Source organism: Onychomys torridus, chromosome 9 (assembly GCF_903995425.1).
Source record: "Onychomys torridus chromosome 9, mOncTor1.1, whole genome shotgun sequence".
Taxonomy (NCBI): Eukaryota; Metazoa; Chordata; class Mammalia; order Rodentia; family Cricetidae; genus Onychomys; species Onychomys torridus.
This window is the reverse complement of record NC_050451.1, coordinates 106890125-106909632: the sequence shown is the minus strand read 5'-3', so window position 1 is coordinate 106909632 and position 19508 is coordinate 106890125. Positions and strand designations below refer to the sequence as shown.

The 19508-nt window shown below is 37.1% G+C and overlaps 1 protein-coding gene across 6 annotated transcripts in view; it reads left to right on the top strand.

Annotated features, from left to right (window-relative positions):
- Positions 1-19508, top strand: part of Uggt2 (UDP-glucose glycoprotein glucosyltransferase 2) — a 142054-nt gene that overhangs the window by 61198 nt on the left and 61348 nt on the right. For all 6 annotated transcript variants that reach the window (XR_004945917.1, XR_004945916.1, XR_004945918.1 and 3 more), the window contains exons 20-26: positions 5797-5888; positions 8161-8367; positions 9671-9802; positions 13467-13591; positions 14085-14180; positions 16349-16451; positions 19000-19079. Coding sequence is in view for 3 of the 6 variants with exons in the window: in XM_036199538.1 (XP_036055431.1) it covers positions 5797-5888; positions 8161-8367; positions 9671-9802; positions 13467-13591; positions 14085-14180; positions 16349-16451; positions 19000-19079 (835 nt within the window). In the remaining 3 variants the exon portion in view is untranslated. The remainder of the gene's footprint in view (positions 1-5796; positions 5889-8160; positions 8368-9670; positions 9803-13466; positions 13592-14084; positions 14181-16348; positions 16452-18999; positions 19080-19508) is intronic.

The following is a 19508-nucleotide window of genomic DNA, read 5'->3' as shown; positions in this document are numbered from 1 at the left end:
TTTGTATCGAGCTGCATTTCTGAAAGTGTTTATCAGCTATAGGAGTTCCCTGTGGAACTTTTAGGATCACTTGTGTATACTATCATATCTGCAAATAAATATACTTTGACTTCTCCCCTTTCTTTTTTTTCCTGAACATTCTTTAGTTGTCAGCCATTATTGATACAAAATTCTACTTATTGTCCATGTAGTGAGACTCTTATAAGTCCCAAAATTAATCTACTTTTTTTTTTGGTTTACAAATTATGTGTTTTAATTTTATACATCAGCCATGGGTTCCCCTGTCCTCCCCCCTCCCGCCCCCACCCCTACCTTCCCCCCAGTCCCTCCCCTCCATTCCCATGTCCTCCAGGACCAAGACTCCCCTGGGGATTCATTTAAACCTGGTGGATTCAGTACAGGCAAGTCCTGTCACCTCCTTCCAGGCTGAGCAAAGTGTCCCTGTGTAAGCCCAAGGTTCCAAACAGCCAGCTCATGCACTAAGGACAGGTCCCGGTCCCACAGACTGGGTGCCTCCCAAACAGTTCAAGCTATTCAATTGTCTCACTTATCCAGAGGGCCTGATCCAGCTGGGGGCTCCACAGCCTTTGGTTCACAATTCATGTGCTTCCATTCGATTGGCTATTTGTCCCTGTGCTTTTTGCAATCTAGGATTCAACAATTCACACTCTTATAGTCCCTCCTCTTTCTCGACAGTTGGACACCTGGAGCTCCACCTGGGGTCTGGCCGAGGATCTCTGCATCCACTTCCATCAGTTACTGGATGAGATTTCCAAGACGACTGTTAGCATGTTTAGTCATCTGATCACCAGACTAGGTCAGATCAGGCTTTCTCTCAACCATTGCCAGCAGTCTACAGAGGATATCATTGTGGATTTCTGGGGACCTCTTGAGCACTCTGCCTATTCCTGTTCTCATGTGGTCTTCATTTATCATGGTCTGTTATTCCTTGTTCTCCCTTTCTGTTCTTGATCCAGCTGGGATCTCCTGCTCCCCTAAGCTTTCTTTCCCTCAAACCTTGCCCTTCATTACTCCCACTGTCGTCCAGGTTGTTCATGTAGATTTCATCCATTTCTCTGTCATTGGGTGACCCCTGTGTCTTTCCTAGGGTCCTGTTTTCTAGGTAGCCTCCCAGGAGTTGTGTAGCAGTCTAGTCATCTTTGTTTTACATCTAGTATCCTCCTATGAGTGAGTACATTCCATGTTTGTCTTTCTGAGTCTGGGTTACCTCACCCAGGATGATTTTTTCTAGATCCATCCATTTGCTTGCAAACCTCATGATGTTATTCTTTTTCTCTGCTGAGTATTACTCCATTGTGTATATGTACCATATTTTCTTTATCCATTCTTCAGTTGAAGGGCATCTAGGTTGTTTCCAGGTTCTGGCTATTACAAGCAACGCTGATATGAACATAGCTGAGCAAATGCCCTTGTGGTATGATTGAGCATTCCTTGGGTATATGCCCAAGAGTGCTACAGCTGGGTCTTAGGGGAGATGATTATTTCTTGCCATCTAGTCCTTTTTGGTGTGATTTCTTCTTTTTGTCATAGAACTTTCAGGTATGGTGTTAAGTTACTAGTATGAGATCTCTCCTATATTTTTATGTAGGCACTTAGTGCTTTGAACTTGCCTTTTAAAATAACCTTCATTATGTCTCATGAGTTTGGGTATGTTGTCTATTCATTTTCATTCAATTCTAAACAGCCTGTCATTTCTTTCTTAGTTTCTTTCTTGACCCATTTTTCATTCCATAGAGAGTTGTTCAGTTTCCATAAGTTTATACGCCTTTTGTCATTTCTGTTGTTGATATCAATCTTTAATCTGTGGTGGTCTGATAGGATGCAGGGTGTTACTAAAGTATCTTCTGCCTGTTTAGACTTGCTTTATGTTCAAGTATGTGGAGTAAGTTCATGAGGTGCTAGCAAAAAAAAAGGTCTATTCTTTTGTGTTTGGATGAAATGTTCTATAAATATCTGTTTGGTCCATTTGGATTATCAGGTCAGCTTTCTCCACCATTTCTCTGTTTAGTTTTTGTCTGGTGACCTGAATATTGGTGAGATTGGGGTATTGAAGTCTCCCACACACTGTCAATGTGTGGGGGTCAATATGTGCTTTAATCTGTAGCAGTGTTTCTTTTATGAACTTGTGTTTGGTACCCTTGTGTTTGGTGCAGAGATAATCAGAATTGGAATATCTCCTTGGTGGATTTTTCTTTGATGGGTTTATAATCTCTTTCCTTATCTCTTCTGACTAGTTTTGGTTTGAAGACTATTTTGTCAGATATTAAATGGCTACACTGGCTTGCTTATTGTGTCCATTTGATTAAAATATTGTTATCCAGTCCTTTGCCCTAAGATGATGTCTAGCCTTGGAATTAAGGTATGTTTCTTGGATACAGCATGAAGGTGGATCCTGTTTTCACATCCATTTTGATAGTCTGTGTCCTTTGATTAGGGAATTGAAACCATTGATGTCAAAAGTTATCAATGAGTAATGTTTGGTGATTCCTGTCATTTTGTTTTGGTGTTGGACCTTTATCCCCTTTTTTGATTTTCTGGTCTGAGATTATTCCTTTTTTGTGTTTTCTTGGGAGTTGTTAACCTATTCAGGTTGATATTTTCCTTCTGGCACCTTCTGTAGAGCAGGGTTTATAGATAGATATTGCTTACATTTGGTTTTATCATGGCTGTCTTTTGTTTGTCCATCTATTGTGATTGAGAAATTTTCTGTGTATAATAGTCAGGTTTGGACATGTGTTCTCAGCATCTGCAGCATATCTAAAGCCCTTTTGGCTTTTAGAGTCTCCACTGAGATGTCAGGGTTGTTCTAATAGATTTGCTATATGTTATGTAGTCTTTTCCCCTTGCAGCTTTCAATATTAATAGCTGTTTTGTATGTTTAGTGTTTTGATTGTTATGTGTTGTGGGGAATTTCTTTTCTGGTCCAGTCCTTTTAGTATTCTGTAAGCTGTTTGTACCCTGATAGGCATCTCCTTCTTTAGGTTAGGGAAATTTTCTCCTGTGATTTCGTTGATAATATTTTCTGTGCCTTTGACCTGGGTTTCTTCTCCTTCCTCTATTCCTATTATTCTTAGATTTGGTCTTTTCATAGTGTCCCACACTTCCTAAATTTTTTGTGTTTGGATTTTTTTAAACTTAATGTTTTCTTTGACTGAGGTATCCGTTTCTTTTATCTTGTCTTCAATGCCTGAGATTCTTCCTTCCATCTCTTTTATTCTGTTGGTGAAGCTTAATTCCAAAGGTACCTGTTTGAGTCCCTAATTTTTTCATTTACAGATTTCCTTCAGTTTGGGTTTTCTTTATTGATTCTATTTTCACTTTGAGGTTTTGAGCTGTTTCATCCATTTCTTTTTGATTTGTTTGTATTTTCATGGATTTCTTTAAGTAATTTATCCATTTCTTCTGTAAGGACTTCTGTCATGTTCATTGAAGGTCTTTGTCTTGTGTTCCAACACTCAGGCCTGCTGTGGTTGGGTTGCTGGGCCCAAGGGGAGACATATTGTCCTTGCTGTTACTGCGTTTTTTCTCTTTTTTTTTTTTCTTTTTGCGCTGAGGATCGAACCCAGGGCCTTGCGCTTGCTAGGCAAGCACTCTACCACTGAGCTAAATCCCCAACTGTTATTGCATTTTTATCCTAGTGTCTGGGCATCTGGGATTGGGATGATTGTAATTCTAGGTGTCAATATTTAGACTTATCTTTGTTAGTTGGGTTTTCTGTTTCTTGGATTCTGTTGCCCTTTCTAGATCTTAGGAGTTTGCTATGATTATGTGTTGCCTGGTGTGGAATTGTTCTCAGATCCTGACACAGTGACTTTTCTCTAAGTATTGTGAGCTGACAGGTAGGAATGGTGATTCACTAGAAGGGTGGAGGGCTGCGGGGGTGCCCATGAGAGAAGAAAGCTGGCTGTGCCAGAGGTTCTGCTTGTCTGGCCAGCATGGCCAGAGACTTCTAGACAAAGGCTGCCAAGGGTGATAGTAGGTGAGATAGTCGAGGACTGGTTGGGTTGTCATGTGTAAGGGATAGTATTCTAACAATTAGAATGATCTAACAATGTAGTGAATGAGGTTGTGAAAGATAAATTTTATATCTGAGACAGTTAAAAGAAACACAAGGTTTTAAAATTCTAGAGACTGAATCCAAATTTCATCTCCTATAAGAAGTTCATCATATAATATAATACAGAGTGTTTCCACACTAGCAGTGGCAGGCTGGGACCTTGGCTGTGTCAAGTAAAGACAAGGTTGGGTTGTATTTCAAAGGTCTTTGGGTATTATGCCAAATTAATAAAGGACTATTAGCTGAAAATTTTATCTTATCATGTCTACATTTATCATAAATAAGAAATCATATGATTTTGAGGATTTAACACTTGAAATACTTCTCAGCTTAGGAGCTATGATGGTGGAAGTGTTGGTGTTCAAGCAGACTCAAAATTCGTCTCAAAATTCTTCCTTCCTTAAGGAGACCGTGACTGCCTGATGGCTAAGAGGGGCTTGGTATGTGCGGGAGGTTAGCCCACCCCAGCCTCCCAAAGGACACAGGCCGGTCAAGAAAATCAGCGTCATCTTTTTTGTTACATTTGTCTCTCCTGTTTCTAAAGCCATTTTTATTATAAATAGTACTTACTGTGATAATAACTAGTTTTAAATATATTCACCTTTTATTGCCTCATTGTTTTTTTTTTATTGTTGGTGGTGTTTTTTGGATAATCATTTTGAATTAGTCACCTGGTCTAAAAAAACAGTTTTTCTGTGGGTTGTACTGGCAGTCCTAGAAATGTCATTTTGTGTGCTATGTACTGATGCTGGGTGGAATTATCATTTAACTATGGCTTCAGACTTGAAATGGACAGCTCAGTCCATCATGTTCCCAGAGTAAGCATACAGACCATAGTCATATGCCCAGAACCCACTTTGTGTCTCATCTTGTAATTCCAGCTCAATGGGGAGGTAGACACAGGTAGATCTTGAGGCTCCCTGGCTAATCAGCCTCATCTAATTAGTGATTTCAATGCCTGAGAGAGAAAGAGGGACTACACCTGAGAAACACATGAGCTTGTCCCCTATTATACATGCATGTATATGTGCATTCCCATACAAATGTATGCTCACATACACACATAAAAAATGGTTTCTTCTTCTGGACTCCAGATTTTCACTTTCTACAAATAGAGATTAAATGATGACAGCCAGAAATCACTATTGCTGTTTTCTGTAGTTACTAAAAATGTTCACGTGTGTAAACAAATAAGTATCGTGCCCCCACCCCTGAAAAACACACCAACCACAGACCGAAGACAACTTCACTTTGTAACACTGGAACCATGAAAGACATAAGACCGTTTTTTCTCTTGTAGTGAAAATACTCGTGACTGTCCCCAGATAATGTTCTTTTTCTTTACTCTGTGTGTGTGTGTGTGTGTGTGTGTGTGTGTGTGTGTGCATTTATATGAAATGAGCAAAAAAGAGAGAGTATAAAAAATCTTTTTTTTTTTTTTTTTTTTTTTTTGAGACAGGGTTTCTCTGTGCAGCTTTGAAGCCTTTCCTGGAACTCACTCTGTAGCCCAGACTGAGCTCAAACTCACAAGAGATCCACCTGCCTCTGCATCCTGAGTGCTGGGATTAAAGGAGTGCACCACCACCGCCTGGCCAAAATGCTATTTTTGAATGACTTTAAGATGGTTATTTTGTGGTGTTTTCTAACTAGAAAATTTCTTTTCCTTTTCATTTGATTTTAGAAAAAATAAGTTTCACTTGACTATTTGAAAATTTCAGATCCTGTGGTATCTACAGTCACTCTGTGGATTATTGCTGATTTTGATGTGCCATCTGGGAGAAAACTGCTTTTGAATGCCTTAGAGCACATGGTGAGCTGTAGCATGAATCTTAAAGAGTCTTATTAACAAGACAAACCTGCTGCAAGAGCAGAGGGAGGAGAGAACTGTAGTCAGCTTTCTGCTCCCCTGGCTGGTGTGAAAAAGATAAGTTATTTTAATTAACAAAAAATTAAATGTGTGGTTTAGGTATGACAAAACAGAAACCTTCTTGTCTGGTATTATCATACTTTGGACAAGCATTGATCTAGAACACATATTTTTCCCAGAAAACTAAAGGATGCAGTAAATCCAAACTTATTTTACAGAGCTATCATTGCCTCAAACCTAATGACCTTAAAGGATGTTATAGAAGAAGATTATAACTGATCCTTATTTATGGTCATAAATATAAAAATGCTCAAGCTATAAACACTCAAATATTTAAGTTGTCATATTTTGTATATTCTGGCATATAAATTACTAGAATTAATTTTCATGTTTTAATAGGTTGCTATTAGGTCTTTTTATAATTGTAAGAATTATAACAAATATGAAACTAAATTTTAATGAATATACCATTTATACTAGTATCAAAAATATCAAATACTAGAAACCAATGTAACAAAGTTTAATATAAACCTTTTGAGAGAAAAAACAGATGTCCTAAGTAAATGGAAGGATATACTATGGTCACTAATAAAGAGGGTCAATATTGTAAAGATGCCATCTCTCCCATAATTGGTAGATAGCCTTATTACAATTCCAATAGGAACATCCATATCTTTGAAAATGCCACACTAATTTGCTAACATAATCAAAGATTCAAAGGACCAAGAATAACTAAAATACTCATAAAACAGAGAAATGGATAATAATTGGTTCTTTATTGTCAAGACCTTTTATAATGCCTACATAATTGGAAACATTTTTTTTCTGAACTCAAGAATAGGAAAGAGAAAATCAGAAGGGAATAAGTACCCTAGAAGCAGAGCCATGTGTATCTTATTAGCCCGGGGTAAAGTTAGCCTATGAGACAGTGAGAGTAAGTAGTCCTTACCTCTTCATGTTTGACGTGATATATCAAGTCAGATCCAGACAATGGGCAATAGACTTAAACATAAAAGCAAAACAAGAAATTTCTGTGAAGATTATCTATATGACTTCAGAACAACAATTTCTAAAATAGGCAATAAAGCCTAGTATCAGTCAGTTAAAATATTAATAAATCGAACTAGTGTAAGTTACAATTAAATGTCAATTACCTTATGTCAACTCACAGCATAGAGTACAAGCCACAGAATGAACCAACACAGCTGTACTATGTTGTCAGAGTTGCAGCGAAAAGAACTTGAACTGTAGACATCAAACGTGTACAACCAATTTTTAAAAAAAAAAAGAAAGAAAGAAAAGAAAATCTAACTTTTTAAAAAAGGCTAAAATTAAAGCAGAGAATTTGGGGGGAATGCCATTGACATTGAGATGAATGCTTAGTATCATTGATGCCATATCTTTCCATACTGCACAGATGATTTAAATTTACATGACAATGCAAAAGGTTCATGATCTTTAATATAATAAACACTAATATGTTGCCAGTGCGAGTGGCAACTCATACAGATATGTTGTAAATCATTTGGCTGTTTCAAATATTAACGTTCTAAAAAAAATTGAAAATAAATAAAGATCTGTATATCCTGGTATAGAGCTCCAAACTGGAAGAGGCTCAACTATCCAACAACAGGCTGGATAAAGAGTATATTCATCTCATGAAATTCTGTATACTCCCAAAATAATTCCACACGGTAACAGTATTAATGAATCTCTGATTGTATTGACAGGTAAGAGAGCACAGAATGTCACATGCTATATTAACCTACTTACATGAGTCTGAAGTAGGTGAAGTGTTCAGTGCTGGAAGTGAAGAGACTTACGGTTACACATGGCCGGAGTGGTGGCTTCAGAAGAATGGGAGGTCTGCATGGGTTACTGGCAGTGCTCAGTTTCTTAACCTGCATAGCTGTTTACGTAGAAGTCACTGGATTCTACATTTGTAGTTTGCATATTTTGTGTGTTCTTTTATATACTCACAAAGTGACCAAATATTTTATTACTAGAGAATCTTTATACAAAAGAAGTGGATGGAGTTACTAAATTGTCTCTCTGGTTATTGGGGTGATAATTACTTATATGGGATAATCATAGAAAGCCAAAAAGTAAAAAGAGGTATAAGGTAAGGTCAACAAATTTGATGGTAAAGAAGCCTGTTCAGCTGTAACAGGGTGTCTCAAGTGCTGCTCTTCTAAACTGTCAATATGTTTTGCAGGAAACAAGTGTTCATAGTCGGTTGGGGATCATTTATAATCCTACATTAGAGATAAATGAAGAGAACACAGTCATTTCTAGAGGAATTCTGGCAGCTTTTCTTACACATAAAAACAGCCTTTTAAGAAGATTTCTCAGAAAACTGGCAAAAGAAGAAACTGCTGAAGCAATTTATTCTGGAGATAAAATTAAGACATTCCTTACTATGGTCAGTAATATAATCGTGTGTGTGCACATGTGCAGGTGCATGCATGCATGCATGCGAGAATGTGTATGTTGCATATTTCAGAGATATAATTTATATACTTAGAGTATCTTATTACTGAAAAATATTAATAAGTATAAGAAGTTGGTAATAATACATGGTTGTCCATTAGAACATGGTGGGAGTATGCAGGCAGAGAAGAAATGGGGGAATTGGGTGTTTGTGAACTGAGAGTGCCTACAGATTCTGTCCGTAAGACTGCAGCCACTAGCTTGGTATGGCTATTGTATACTTAAATTTTGAATTTTGTTTTTCAATCATGCTAACCATATTTCAAGTGCTAAATAATTATCTGTGGCCTTGGTTACCGTATTGAATGGTGTAATGGAAAATTTCTATCATCATAGGAATGCATGGCAAATTGCTAACCCTTCAGATCCTAAGACCTCCTAGTTGTACTCAAATAGAACATACCAAGGTGAATTGTTTATTTTAAAGTCTGGAAAGTACTGATATGGAGAAGTTTACCTCAGTATGAAGCTGTTTAAACACTTTTTCAGATTGATTTTCTATGAAGATCTTTATAATTTTTGCCAAGAATTATGCTCAATATTTCATTGTTTAAATATAGTTAATTAAATTGGTCCTCTATGATTTGTACACTGGGGTAAAATGGGGTATTTCTATCTATCTTAAACACTATATTTAAGAGCACCAAATATGAGATACTGAGTTCAGCAGTTAATAAACATTTCATTTCTTTAATGTTAAATTTTAGTTAAACTGATGTTCTCAAACATTATATTGATGTACAAATCTCCTTTAAATGGTCAAATAATGAATAATTTATAACTATATATACATGTAACAAGATTCAATGGTTTTGTGAATGATTTAGCAAAAGAAAATTATGTTTTAAAATGTTGCTTCATGCCAGGCGGTGGTGGTGCACGCCTTTAATCCCAGCACTTGGGAGGTAGAGGCAGGCGGATCTCTGTGAGTTGGAGTCCAGTCTGGGCCACAGAGCAAGTTCCAGGAAAGGTGCAAAACTACACAGAGAAACCCTGTCTCGAAAAACCAAATAAATAAATAAATAAATAAATAAATAAATAAATAAATAAATAAATAAAATGTTGCTTCATGAGAAAATAATATTTTTTAAATTGTAATTTGCATAATTTTATTAATATTAATAATGTAGGATTTATATAAATGAATTCTATCCTGTTACTTCATTTTATTTATTTTTAATGGTTTCATCATTTTTAACTTTTTAAAATTTTTTCTTTTTTAACTTGTACTTTAGGAGATGGATAAGAATGCTTTTGAGAAAAAATATAACACCATTGGAGTAAATATTTTCCGAACCCACCAGTTATTCTGTCAAGATGTACTTCAATTGCAGCCTGGCAAAATTGGTATTGTCAGCAATGGGAGAGTAAGTAGAAGAAGAAATTTCTTAGGTTTTAGTGGACACTGGTGCTGTGGACAAAGACCCAACATAGTCATGTGACATACACGGTTCAGGGATGGCACTCGTGTTACATACTGGTCAGAGCTCAGGATAATAAAATGGGGCAAGAGCCCACTGTTTCTCCCCCAGCTGTGGTAACATCGTTCTGCCATGAGTTATGGAAAGCAGAGTGCTCCCCAGGCATCCAGCTTTATCTTGTTCTAATGACATGTTTAATGTAGAATACACCATTACATCTTTGAGACATCAGAGTTTTGGTAGCTGTACAGAGGACATTACTACATCTTTTTCTCTGTGCCTTTCCCTGCAATTTTTATGTCACATGACAATTAGTTTTGTAAATTCTAAATGCATATATAGATTGTCACATATTGACAGTCTTTACAAACTGTAAAAGAAAACACTCATTCTCATATGCTATGAAAATGTACTGTTCATAGCTCATTTACCTTCCAACTCTTTTTTTTTCTACAAGAGATATTTGTTTTTCTTAAAGACGTGATTATAAGCCCATCTGTAATTTTATGAGACATTATTATCTAGATAGATGTTTGTGTGTGAGTGTTGTCTGTGTGGCAGTCAGGGTTAATTCCCCCTCCTCCATGGGTGTCCTCAGCATTCAGCCCAGGTTGTCGGCTGTCCAGCTGAGTCATCTAGGAAGTGTCTCTCATGCTTCTTTTCTCCTCATGTGCTGCAGGTCTTTTTCTGATCAGTCTTTATCAACAAATACAGAATAAGGAGATGATACATACTTATCAGTGTTTCTGAGAATAATAGTCTGATTTTATTTCTTACCAGTTACTTAAGTAAAAAATTAGAATCTAGTCATAAAGTTTATTAAATAAACTAATATGTTTGACAGATACCTGGCTTAAAGTAACATACGGCAAAACATCAATTTATCTTAAAAGTTCTAATGCGCTTTTAAAGTTCCCTACATTTTTATGAACTCTGTTCCCCTCTGTGAGAATCATAGTTATGAGTTGGAGAGATGGCCCAGCAGTTAGAGCTTTCTGTTCGTACACAGGTGTATCCTGGTTCTGAGCACCCACACTGAGTAACTCCCAGTTCCCCCTTCTGGCCTCTGCATGTACCCCCAACACACAGACATATAAATAAAAATAAACCTTTTTGTAAAGTATCATAACCATATCTAAAAAGTGCTGTTTTACAAACCGATAGCAAACATTATTGCTTATTAAAATAAGTATCGATCAGTTTTGATGATGAGCAATGCAGAGTTCCAGGGGTAGCTTTACTTCCTTTCATTGCCATGGGAGAAATACGGACTTTTAAAGGTAGTTTTGAGTGAACAGCTCTCTCTGACTGCCCTATACTTCATCTCCTCCTCATAACACAGTGCTATAGTAATAACAGACACACTGTGGTTCTAGTAAACTCATCCCCAAGTCTGCCTTTCCTGCCTTCTCTTATGGCCGGCACAGATACTCAGATATGAATCCCACACCTCCTCTGAATGAATCTGCTCACTGGGGAGAAGGTTGGTATGGGCCATGAGCCTATTCAGGAGGAGGGAAGGGTGACAGTGAGTTCAGCTGTGACTGAGATGCATGTGCTGAGTGGGCAGCTGAGGACAGGCACTGAATTCAAGGGGACTCGTGACTACAGACATCCAGTCAGAGTACTTGACTAGTGCTGACTAATGGGAAGTGTGACATGATTAGTAAAAATGTGCTTGAAAACAAGTACCATGGCTGACACTAGTGTAACAGTGTAATTCTTATTTTCCCGTCTCGGAGTATGATCATATAGCATAATAATCAGTTTCTGGAGAAGATGGTTAGCATTTTGACAGTTTAATCTTTGAAACAGTTACTACATTTTAGCATAGAACCTGTCCCAGTGGTAAAGTTGGAGCGTACTTAGAGTTATAATTGATTATGAATGATTAATAATATGGATGCAATAATGATCACATAATTTTCCACTTTTGAATTTTTATTTTTGAGACAGGGTTTCACAGTGTACCTCTTGGTGACCTAGAACTATATAGACTAAGCTGGCTCTTAACTCACAAATGTCTACTGTTAAATAAACTAACATGTTTGACAGGTACCTGGCCTCCCAAAGGCTGGGTTGGAAGGGTGTGCTCCCATATCCAATTAATGGTCTTATAATTTTGTGCAGAAATACTAAAGAATTAAATATTTATATACGCTGTTAGTGTATTTCTGCTTTTGTTGATCACAGCACATATTCGAAAAGTGTGGAAAATTACAGTGTAGCAGGCATAGACAAAATAATCTCCATTCTTTGTGAGCCATGCTGATCAAGGTTCAGACTTAGTTGTTCCATGAGTTGTGTACATTTGGTGAGACTTGGCTTCATTATTCAGAAAACAAGAGCAGTAAGCTGTTGTTGGAGATACTGAATGTACCTTTATATGTAAATACATGAAACAGCCCCCGACAAGGTAGCTTTGCAGTGAATATTAACTCATGTCTTCACTTGAAATATTTGAGAACTGCTTGGAAATAGTAGACACGTGTATACACTTGATTTTTATGCACTGATAGATGAGAATATGGGAATAAGTCCATAGAAAGAGATTTCTGCTCAGTGTTAGTGAACATTCCAGTAGAGTTTTGTAAAAATTTAACGTATTGTTGAAGGAGGTAATGTTTTGTATTATATAAATCTACCTTAACTTAAAAAAAATCACATTTCTAAAAATGTTGCAATCAAGATTTAAATACCAGGTTTATTTTACCCTATTATTGCTTAATTTTATAATTTTAAGTTCTTTTTCCCACCTTGTATATTATCTGATCTTATACCATTTAAATTACATTATTTGGCAAATGTACTCAACTTTAAGTAGACTAGACACTGAAGAATCAGACTCCTTCCATTGTTTGAAGCTGTGCTTGCTCACATGGGTGAAAGGAAGCCAGTTTCCCGGTGAGTTTAATCAGTAAAGATAGGCACCCTTTTTAATCCCTTAAGAAAATAATAGAATTGGAGGGCCCTGTTCTAAGTTAATAATGATGCTTTCCAAGCTTCTAGAAGTGCTATATGTAAAATTCCACTCTTCTCCAATCCTATCTACCCAGTGATAAAAACAAAACAAGCAAAGCAAGACAAAAAAAAACCCACAAAAAAACAAAAAAAAAAAAAACGAAAACATTGAAACTGCTTTTAAAGTTAAATTTATATCGAATCTGAAAGTTTAAAAAACAGTTTACATGAATGCTTTTAGTAATGCAGTGCCTGTTTCTGTGTTAAATTCTTTGACCTCTAATGTCACCTCTGAAAGGCTCCAGTGTTGTGCTGCCATGACCTTTAAACAGTGATTTCCAGAGCAGCTGAAGGGGAATGTAAAGACGTGTCTGAAGCCAGGCTCTTTAATCTTTCTATTGAAGATAACAACATTCTACTTGACATAGTCTCTAATAGTTGTTAAATACGATGCTTTCCTGTATGAGACCATGTCAGTCAGCCCCATGTGCTCTTGTACACACAACGTACTAATGGCTGCATGAAATAGCTCCCTCAGAAAATGCTCGTGGTAGGACAGTTGACAGTGGTGGTGGAGTGAGCGTGAAAACAAAAATTTCCTGAATGTCTCCTAGAAAATATCCAACAATAAAACTATCTTTGTTTTAAGTTCTTAGGACCTTTACATGAAGAATTCTACCTAGAAGATTTTCACTTGATTGAAAAGATAACATTTAGTAATTCAGTAGAGAAAATTAAAGACATTGTTGAAAATATGGAAATCAACTCAAAACAGTAAGTATTTGGTGTTTAGTGTTTCACATATATTTTCTTTTAAAGTAAGAAAATGTTTCAGTATTTAGACAAGATAGACAATAAAGACATGAAGAAGATGGTAATCAATCCCATGAGTTCCTCACCTTCACTTAACTCTACGGGACAGTGTTTGTTCTTTAAGGTACTCTGTCCCTCTCTTGTATTCACCCAGCTATACCGACTCCTTTCACAAGAGGAGCCATTTTCCAGTAAAGACTGTGTGCATAGGTCTCACATTTTTATTTATACTTGGGCTTTCACTGTAAATTTCCACTGTCCGTGTCTACTGTGTGGAATACCTTGCTTCTCCCAGTGGAATGTGGTTAACTCTATGTCCTTTGTAGTTTACTTGTGAAGAGAGCAGCTCCAGCCTCACATACAGAGACTGCCTCTCTAGAGTTGTCGACTGTAACATGAAATAGGAAGTTTTCTCTTCCAAGAAGTCTCACACATTGTTCCTCTCCTTGTACAGCATGAGCGACCTTGTGATGAAGATTGATGCGCTTGTGTCTCCATTGCCTGTGCGTGCCTCTCGATACAATGTCACAGTACTCAAAGAGAATCACAGGTGATACTGTAACAAGATCGCATTTCCCCATTACTGAATTATTTCATGTGTTTTCCCCTTGCCATGAATGATTTCCATTTGTTGTTATAGTATAGTAAAAAGTAAAGGTTTTCTATTCAGTAAAAATATATATTAGCAACATAAAGAAAAATAAAAGATCTAGGACATAGCTCAGTAGTAGTAGATGTGTTAGCCTTTCATGCACGAGGCCAAGTTTGATCCCTAGTGCCACATTACTAAAGCACACACCACACGCACCCCCACACACAAACACAACACAACACAATCACCTACACACATACACACATACCACACACACATACACACAGCATACACACACACAACACAGGTCCAGTTGTACAGCTTAGAGAATAAAAACACATTTAGGATATAAAGTTTTAAGTTATACCTAGCATGATTTTTATTAGTAACTTAAATATCTTTGATCATTGTAAATAATACTATGTATTTTCAGTATGTGAAAGACTCATTTCCTAAGGAATTCTTATTAATGTAATATCTGTAAGATACCTATACTCAAGGTTATTTGCAATTACCTTCAAATTGACAGTATTTTACATTATTTTAATTTGTGATGGGAGAAGTGTGTTTGACACAGGGTCTCACTCTGTGGGATGGCTTCAGGCTAGCCTTGAGATCATGAGTCTCCTTCCTCATTTCCCATAGCACTGGGCTGATAGTTGTGTAGTGCCACACTCAGTTCAGAAGGCTGTCCTTAATCTATGGCATAATGCATGTAGTTAAATGGTGTCTTTGGAATTAAAAGACAGATGTAGGGTCCAGCCATAACAAATCACCTCATAGTGACAACCGGTTTCTACAGGTGCTACAATATGACAGTGATTGTAGAATTTTTGCCAGATAACTGGTGATATATTGTGTACCCTAATAAACTTGCCTGAGGATCAGAGGACAGAGCCAGCCACTGGATTAGACATAGCAGTCAGGCAGTGGTGGCACACACCTTTAATCCCAGCATTTGAGATCTCATGCCTTTGCGTGGGAAGCACACAGGCCTTTGATCCCAGGAAGTGATATCTGGGCAGAGAAAGATTATATAAGGTGTGAGGAAACAGGAACTCACTCTCTTTAGGCTGAGGATTTCGTACAAGTAAGAACTAATGGCTCGCTGTTCTGCTTCTCTGATCTTTCAACTTTCACCCTGATATCTGGCTCTGGATTTCTTATTAAAAGACCATCTGAGATTCAAACAACAGATAACTAATAGCAGCAACAATTTTAGAGTCATATTATTAGATCAATTAACTTATAACCCTTATTTCCAGCAAAATTCTCTAAGATCTGCTGACTCTGTCACTCTTATTATAATACAATTAAATTATAGCTTTAAGCAAAATGAAGTTTCACTCCATTCTCATGTCTCAAGTAAATATTTAATTGATGAGCATCAGTTTTCTCACTGCCAAAAGTCTTTCTGTAGCAAAGATGACTACTATTCCTGTATCTACACTGGTATAGTACTTGATTTGGTAAGCCTTTTTCTACTGTCAAAGTAAACAGTTCATCCTTCATCTGAAAAGAGTGTTTTTATGTGACTAGAATTAAAGCAGTAATTAAGTTAGCATAGACTATACTTTAATAACATGCATATTATTGATTATCTCCCATTGACTGTTTCCATTTCTCTTTAAATTAAGTCCATCTCTTAATTTATGATTTAGATCAATAGGAACAAATGGGAAAGGCTTAGCAGGAAGGAGGTAAAGAGAGGAGGCTAGGTCCAAATAAATTACCATGGTTTTGAATGTGTTTGTTCCTGATTTCCCTGTACTATGTGTTGGTTTTGTACAATACCAAGTAAATAAAAGTACAAAGTAGTTAATTCTCCAGTCTTAGGAAATGTATTCACATAACACAAAAATATCATAATTTTTACTGTAGTAGTCTCATCCTTTAGTGTGTATTATTAATTGCATATTTATAAAATATTTTATATTCTCAAATTCTTTATAACTTTACAATGTGTTGCATATGATTTTCAAATTTGCATTTTATTATATAACCAGAATTTTTCAACTACCAGGGAAAGCAAGCAACTCATAAGAACATACCTAGCTAAGATTACAATTATGAATGTATTTCATAAACTTAACCTACCATGTTTGTCTTCCTTTTTGTTGTTCTAGTGTTATAAAGATAAATCCTCCAGAGAATGACATGTTCTTTGATGTCATTGCTATTGTGGACCCTTTGACAAGACAAGCTCAGCAGATGGCACAGTTACTGGTTGTAAGATACTGTAAAGTAGACTAACCCTCTTCCCTTTCAAACTTCACATCCATGACTGGTTCTAAGTGTAATGAAATGTTTGTGCTCTTCTCAGATCTTTGTATCATCTGACATTTGAAACACATACACACACACATGAATATGTGTATTTCAGTGTAAAATAGTAGAACTGTGCACAAGTGTTAGAGCAGTTTTTAGGTTGGGTGTTGCTGTTCCCTACAAAGTCCATACTGTGGCACATGAAATGTGCTTCAGTGAATTTTAGGCCCTGCCTGTTAGTGTGACTATGTGGATATGATGCTCACTTTTATCCAGGTGAAGCTTGAAGGGCAATGCATATTGCTGCCTGAACAGACAAAGCTCAAGGCAGGGGACATAGGAGTTGTGTCCAGTCTGTCTGTTCCTAGGGCCAGGGCCGTCAGCAAGATGAAGCTGCTGTGTCATCCAGCAGTCAGGCATATAAGCTGCTAGAGACTCTACCATAATCTAAGAGCACTTGTCAAATTCAGGAGGTAAAGCTAAATGACTTCACTAGGAAAGGACCCTAGTCACATCACATGTGGAAGAGATAAATTCAGTATCTCTCCCATAGGACATCTCTCTATTACTGTTAACATAAAGGGGAGAACGACGCCACAGCTCCAAAGTTCCACAAGTGACTGGAGATAATAATAGAAGAGGCTGGAAACTATGTCCAATGGCCTCTCATAAACATGAAAATGTAGGGGAGTCATTTTAACATATGTCTATCCCAATCAAAAAGCAGAAGCACAAAGACTACACGTTTATGGTCATGCTGGGCTGCGGAGCCATGTTCTGTCGAAAATAGGATGGAGGGAGTTGAGAGAAGAAGGAGGGAGGGAGGGAAAGAAAGAAAGAAAGAGAAAGAGAGAGAAAGAAGGAAGGTGAAAGTTTGGAAAATGTTCTCAACTTTAGGCAACTAAGGAATGCTGAGAACAGGAGAAACAGGGAAAAGCACACCAATTTGTTACCTAATACAAAATGACCAGCCCAAAAAACATATACATACCAGTAACACATACAAGTAACCTATGGACTGAGCAGGTTATATTTATGTCTGTGTATATTTTTGTGTGTCTAACAGAAATGAAAGGAAATGAGGCTATGAATGTGAAAGAGAACAAGATGTAGAGAGGCACACATTGGAGGGCTTGGAGGGAGAAAGGGAAGGGAAAATGACATCGTTATATTATAATCTAAAAAAATTGTTTAAACAAAAAATAAGGAAATGTTCTCAGATTTGGAAACTCCTCTGACAGTTGGTTTCCCTTGGCAACAGGCCAAAGTGTAGACAGTAAACCTAATGGATAATGTCAGTGATCAAGTGGGGTGATACTGCTGTATATTCTGTCAGAATTCCATGTTGTAGCTTTCAGACCATATTAAGGGAATTTATTGCTTAATACTTTTTATAAGTGTACTTATTATTGTAGATGATAATCTTAAACATTGATGTTTCTGTTCAGATTGTGTGAACAGCACAAAGCTACTGCCATGGGTGTTTCAACATTCTTTCTTAGCATTTGTAAACCCTTCACGTGTGAACTTCTTGTACTCAAAGTATCCTTGATTTTAGTGTACAACTTCCCTGTTCCCATAAAGAATCATTATTCAGAAAAAAAACATTATTTTATCTTTAAAACCTACATCAAGATAGAACCTGTAAATAACATATGTAAAATTAGAGAGAAGAGAAGAGAGGAATTGCACTTTACTTCTTGGTAATAATAACATGCTTTATTTCTCAGCAGTTTTTTGTTATGGAATAATATATTTATAAAATAATGTATGCATTGGCTGTAGTCTCTAGCTCCTCTGTCACCCACTCTAGTCAGATAACCAACTCAACTGTACAGTGTTGATCTACCATGTGAGGGGGAGTCATCCAGTGACCCTCAAGGTAGCAGAGTGAGGGACAGAAGGGAAAGTAAGCCACAGAGCTCTTAAATGTACACTGGGTTCTCATTCCTCAGTAAGTCTCTGTTCTTCGTGTTATGTGTACATTTTTTCTACCTTTACCTATATTCTTTATTGATTAATAGTTTTGAATCATCTGTGATCTGTTGTCTGTGTGGAGATGGGGAGAACAAAATGAGTTTTCTCTACTTCTTCTTGATTTAGTGACAAGAGACAAGAAAGAGTAGATCATCTGTGTGTAGCCTAGAACTTTCTATATCTCTTAAGATACAGAGTGGGTTCTAAAAAGATCAGGGTACCCTAGGCAGCGTTGTGAGGCAAACCAAGGTTCTAGCAATTTTATTGCTTTTCCTTGAATGCTAAGGAAGTTGAAAGACCCAGAAAGAAGGTATTTTAAACAAAAGACTAGCTGCTGTCAGTGGTGCGCTGAAGTCAGTTGTGTGAATGCCGATGTCTTCCGTAGCTTCCTGTGGCCTCAGGCAGGTGAGTCTCTGTACATCACACATCAGGGTATGTGGAGATGTGTCATGTGTCACCTGTGTCAGATGTGACAGCGAGTGGAGAATAAGAGATGCTGTATTTGAAAATCAAATGTGGGAATTTTTAATAGGTACTTGGCAAGATTGTAAATGCAAGGATAAAGCTGTTCATGAACTGCAGGAGCAAGCTTTCGGAAGCCCCTTTAAGAAGGTGAGTGGACCGCATGGCTCAGCGCTGAAGGACTTGCAGATGCATGAAGGGAAGGATCTGTAGCTGACTAACCCTGTTTGTGCCTTCACTAGATAACAGTGTCTCCCTCTTAATTGATGTGAAGCTGAAAGCAGCCCGACTCAGAGAGTACATCTCACCTCACTGCAGAAGTTGTATGAATTTTTGTTTTAGGAATTTTAGGAATTTGACTTAGTATTTATTGAGAAGTTATCGAGGAGGAATACAGTTATTTCCAAAGTTTTGGGGTTAACTCTTGTGAGCACTTTTTCAGCTCTACATTTCAAGATGTTCTTTCTTACATCATTGCATTCGTTATTTGGGGTGTAAAAGTGAAAGTATCTATCGATGGTCCAGAGATACTTGTGTTTATCATTGTGTAAAATAGTTCTTACTCATACTGTGACCTTA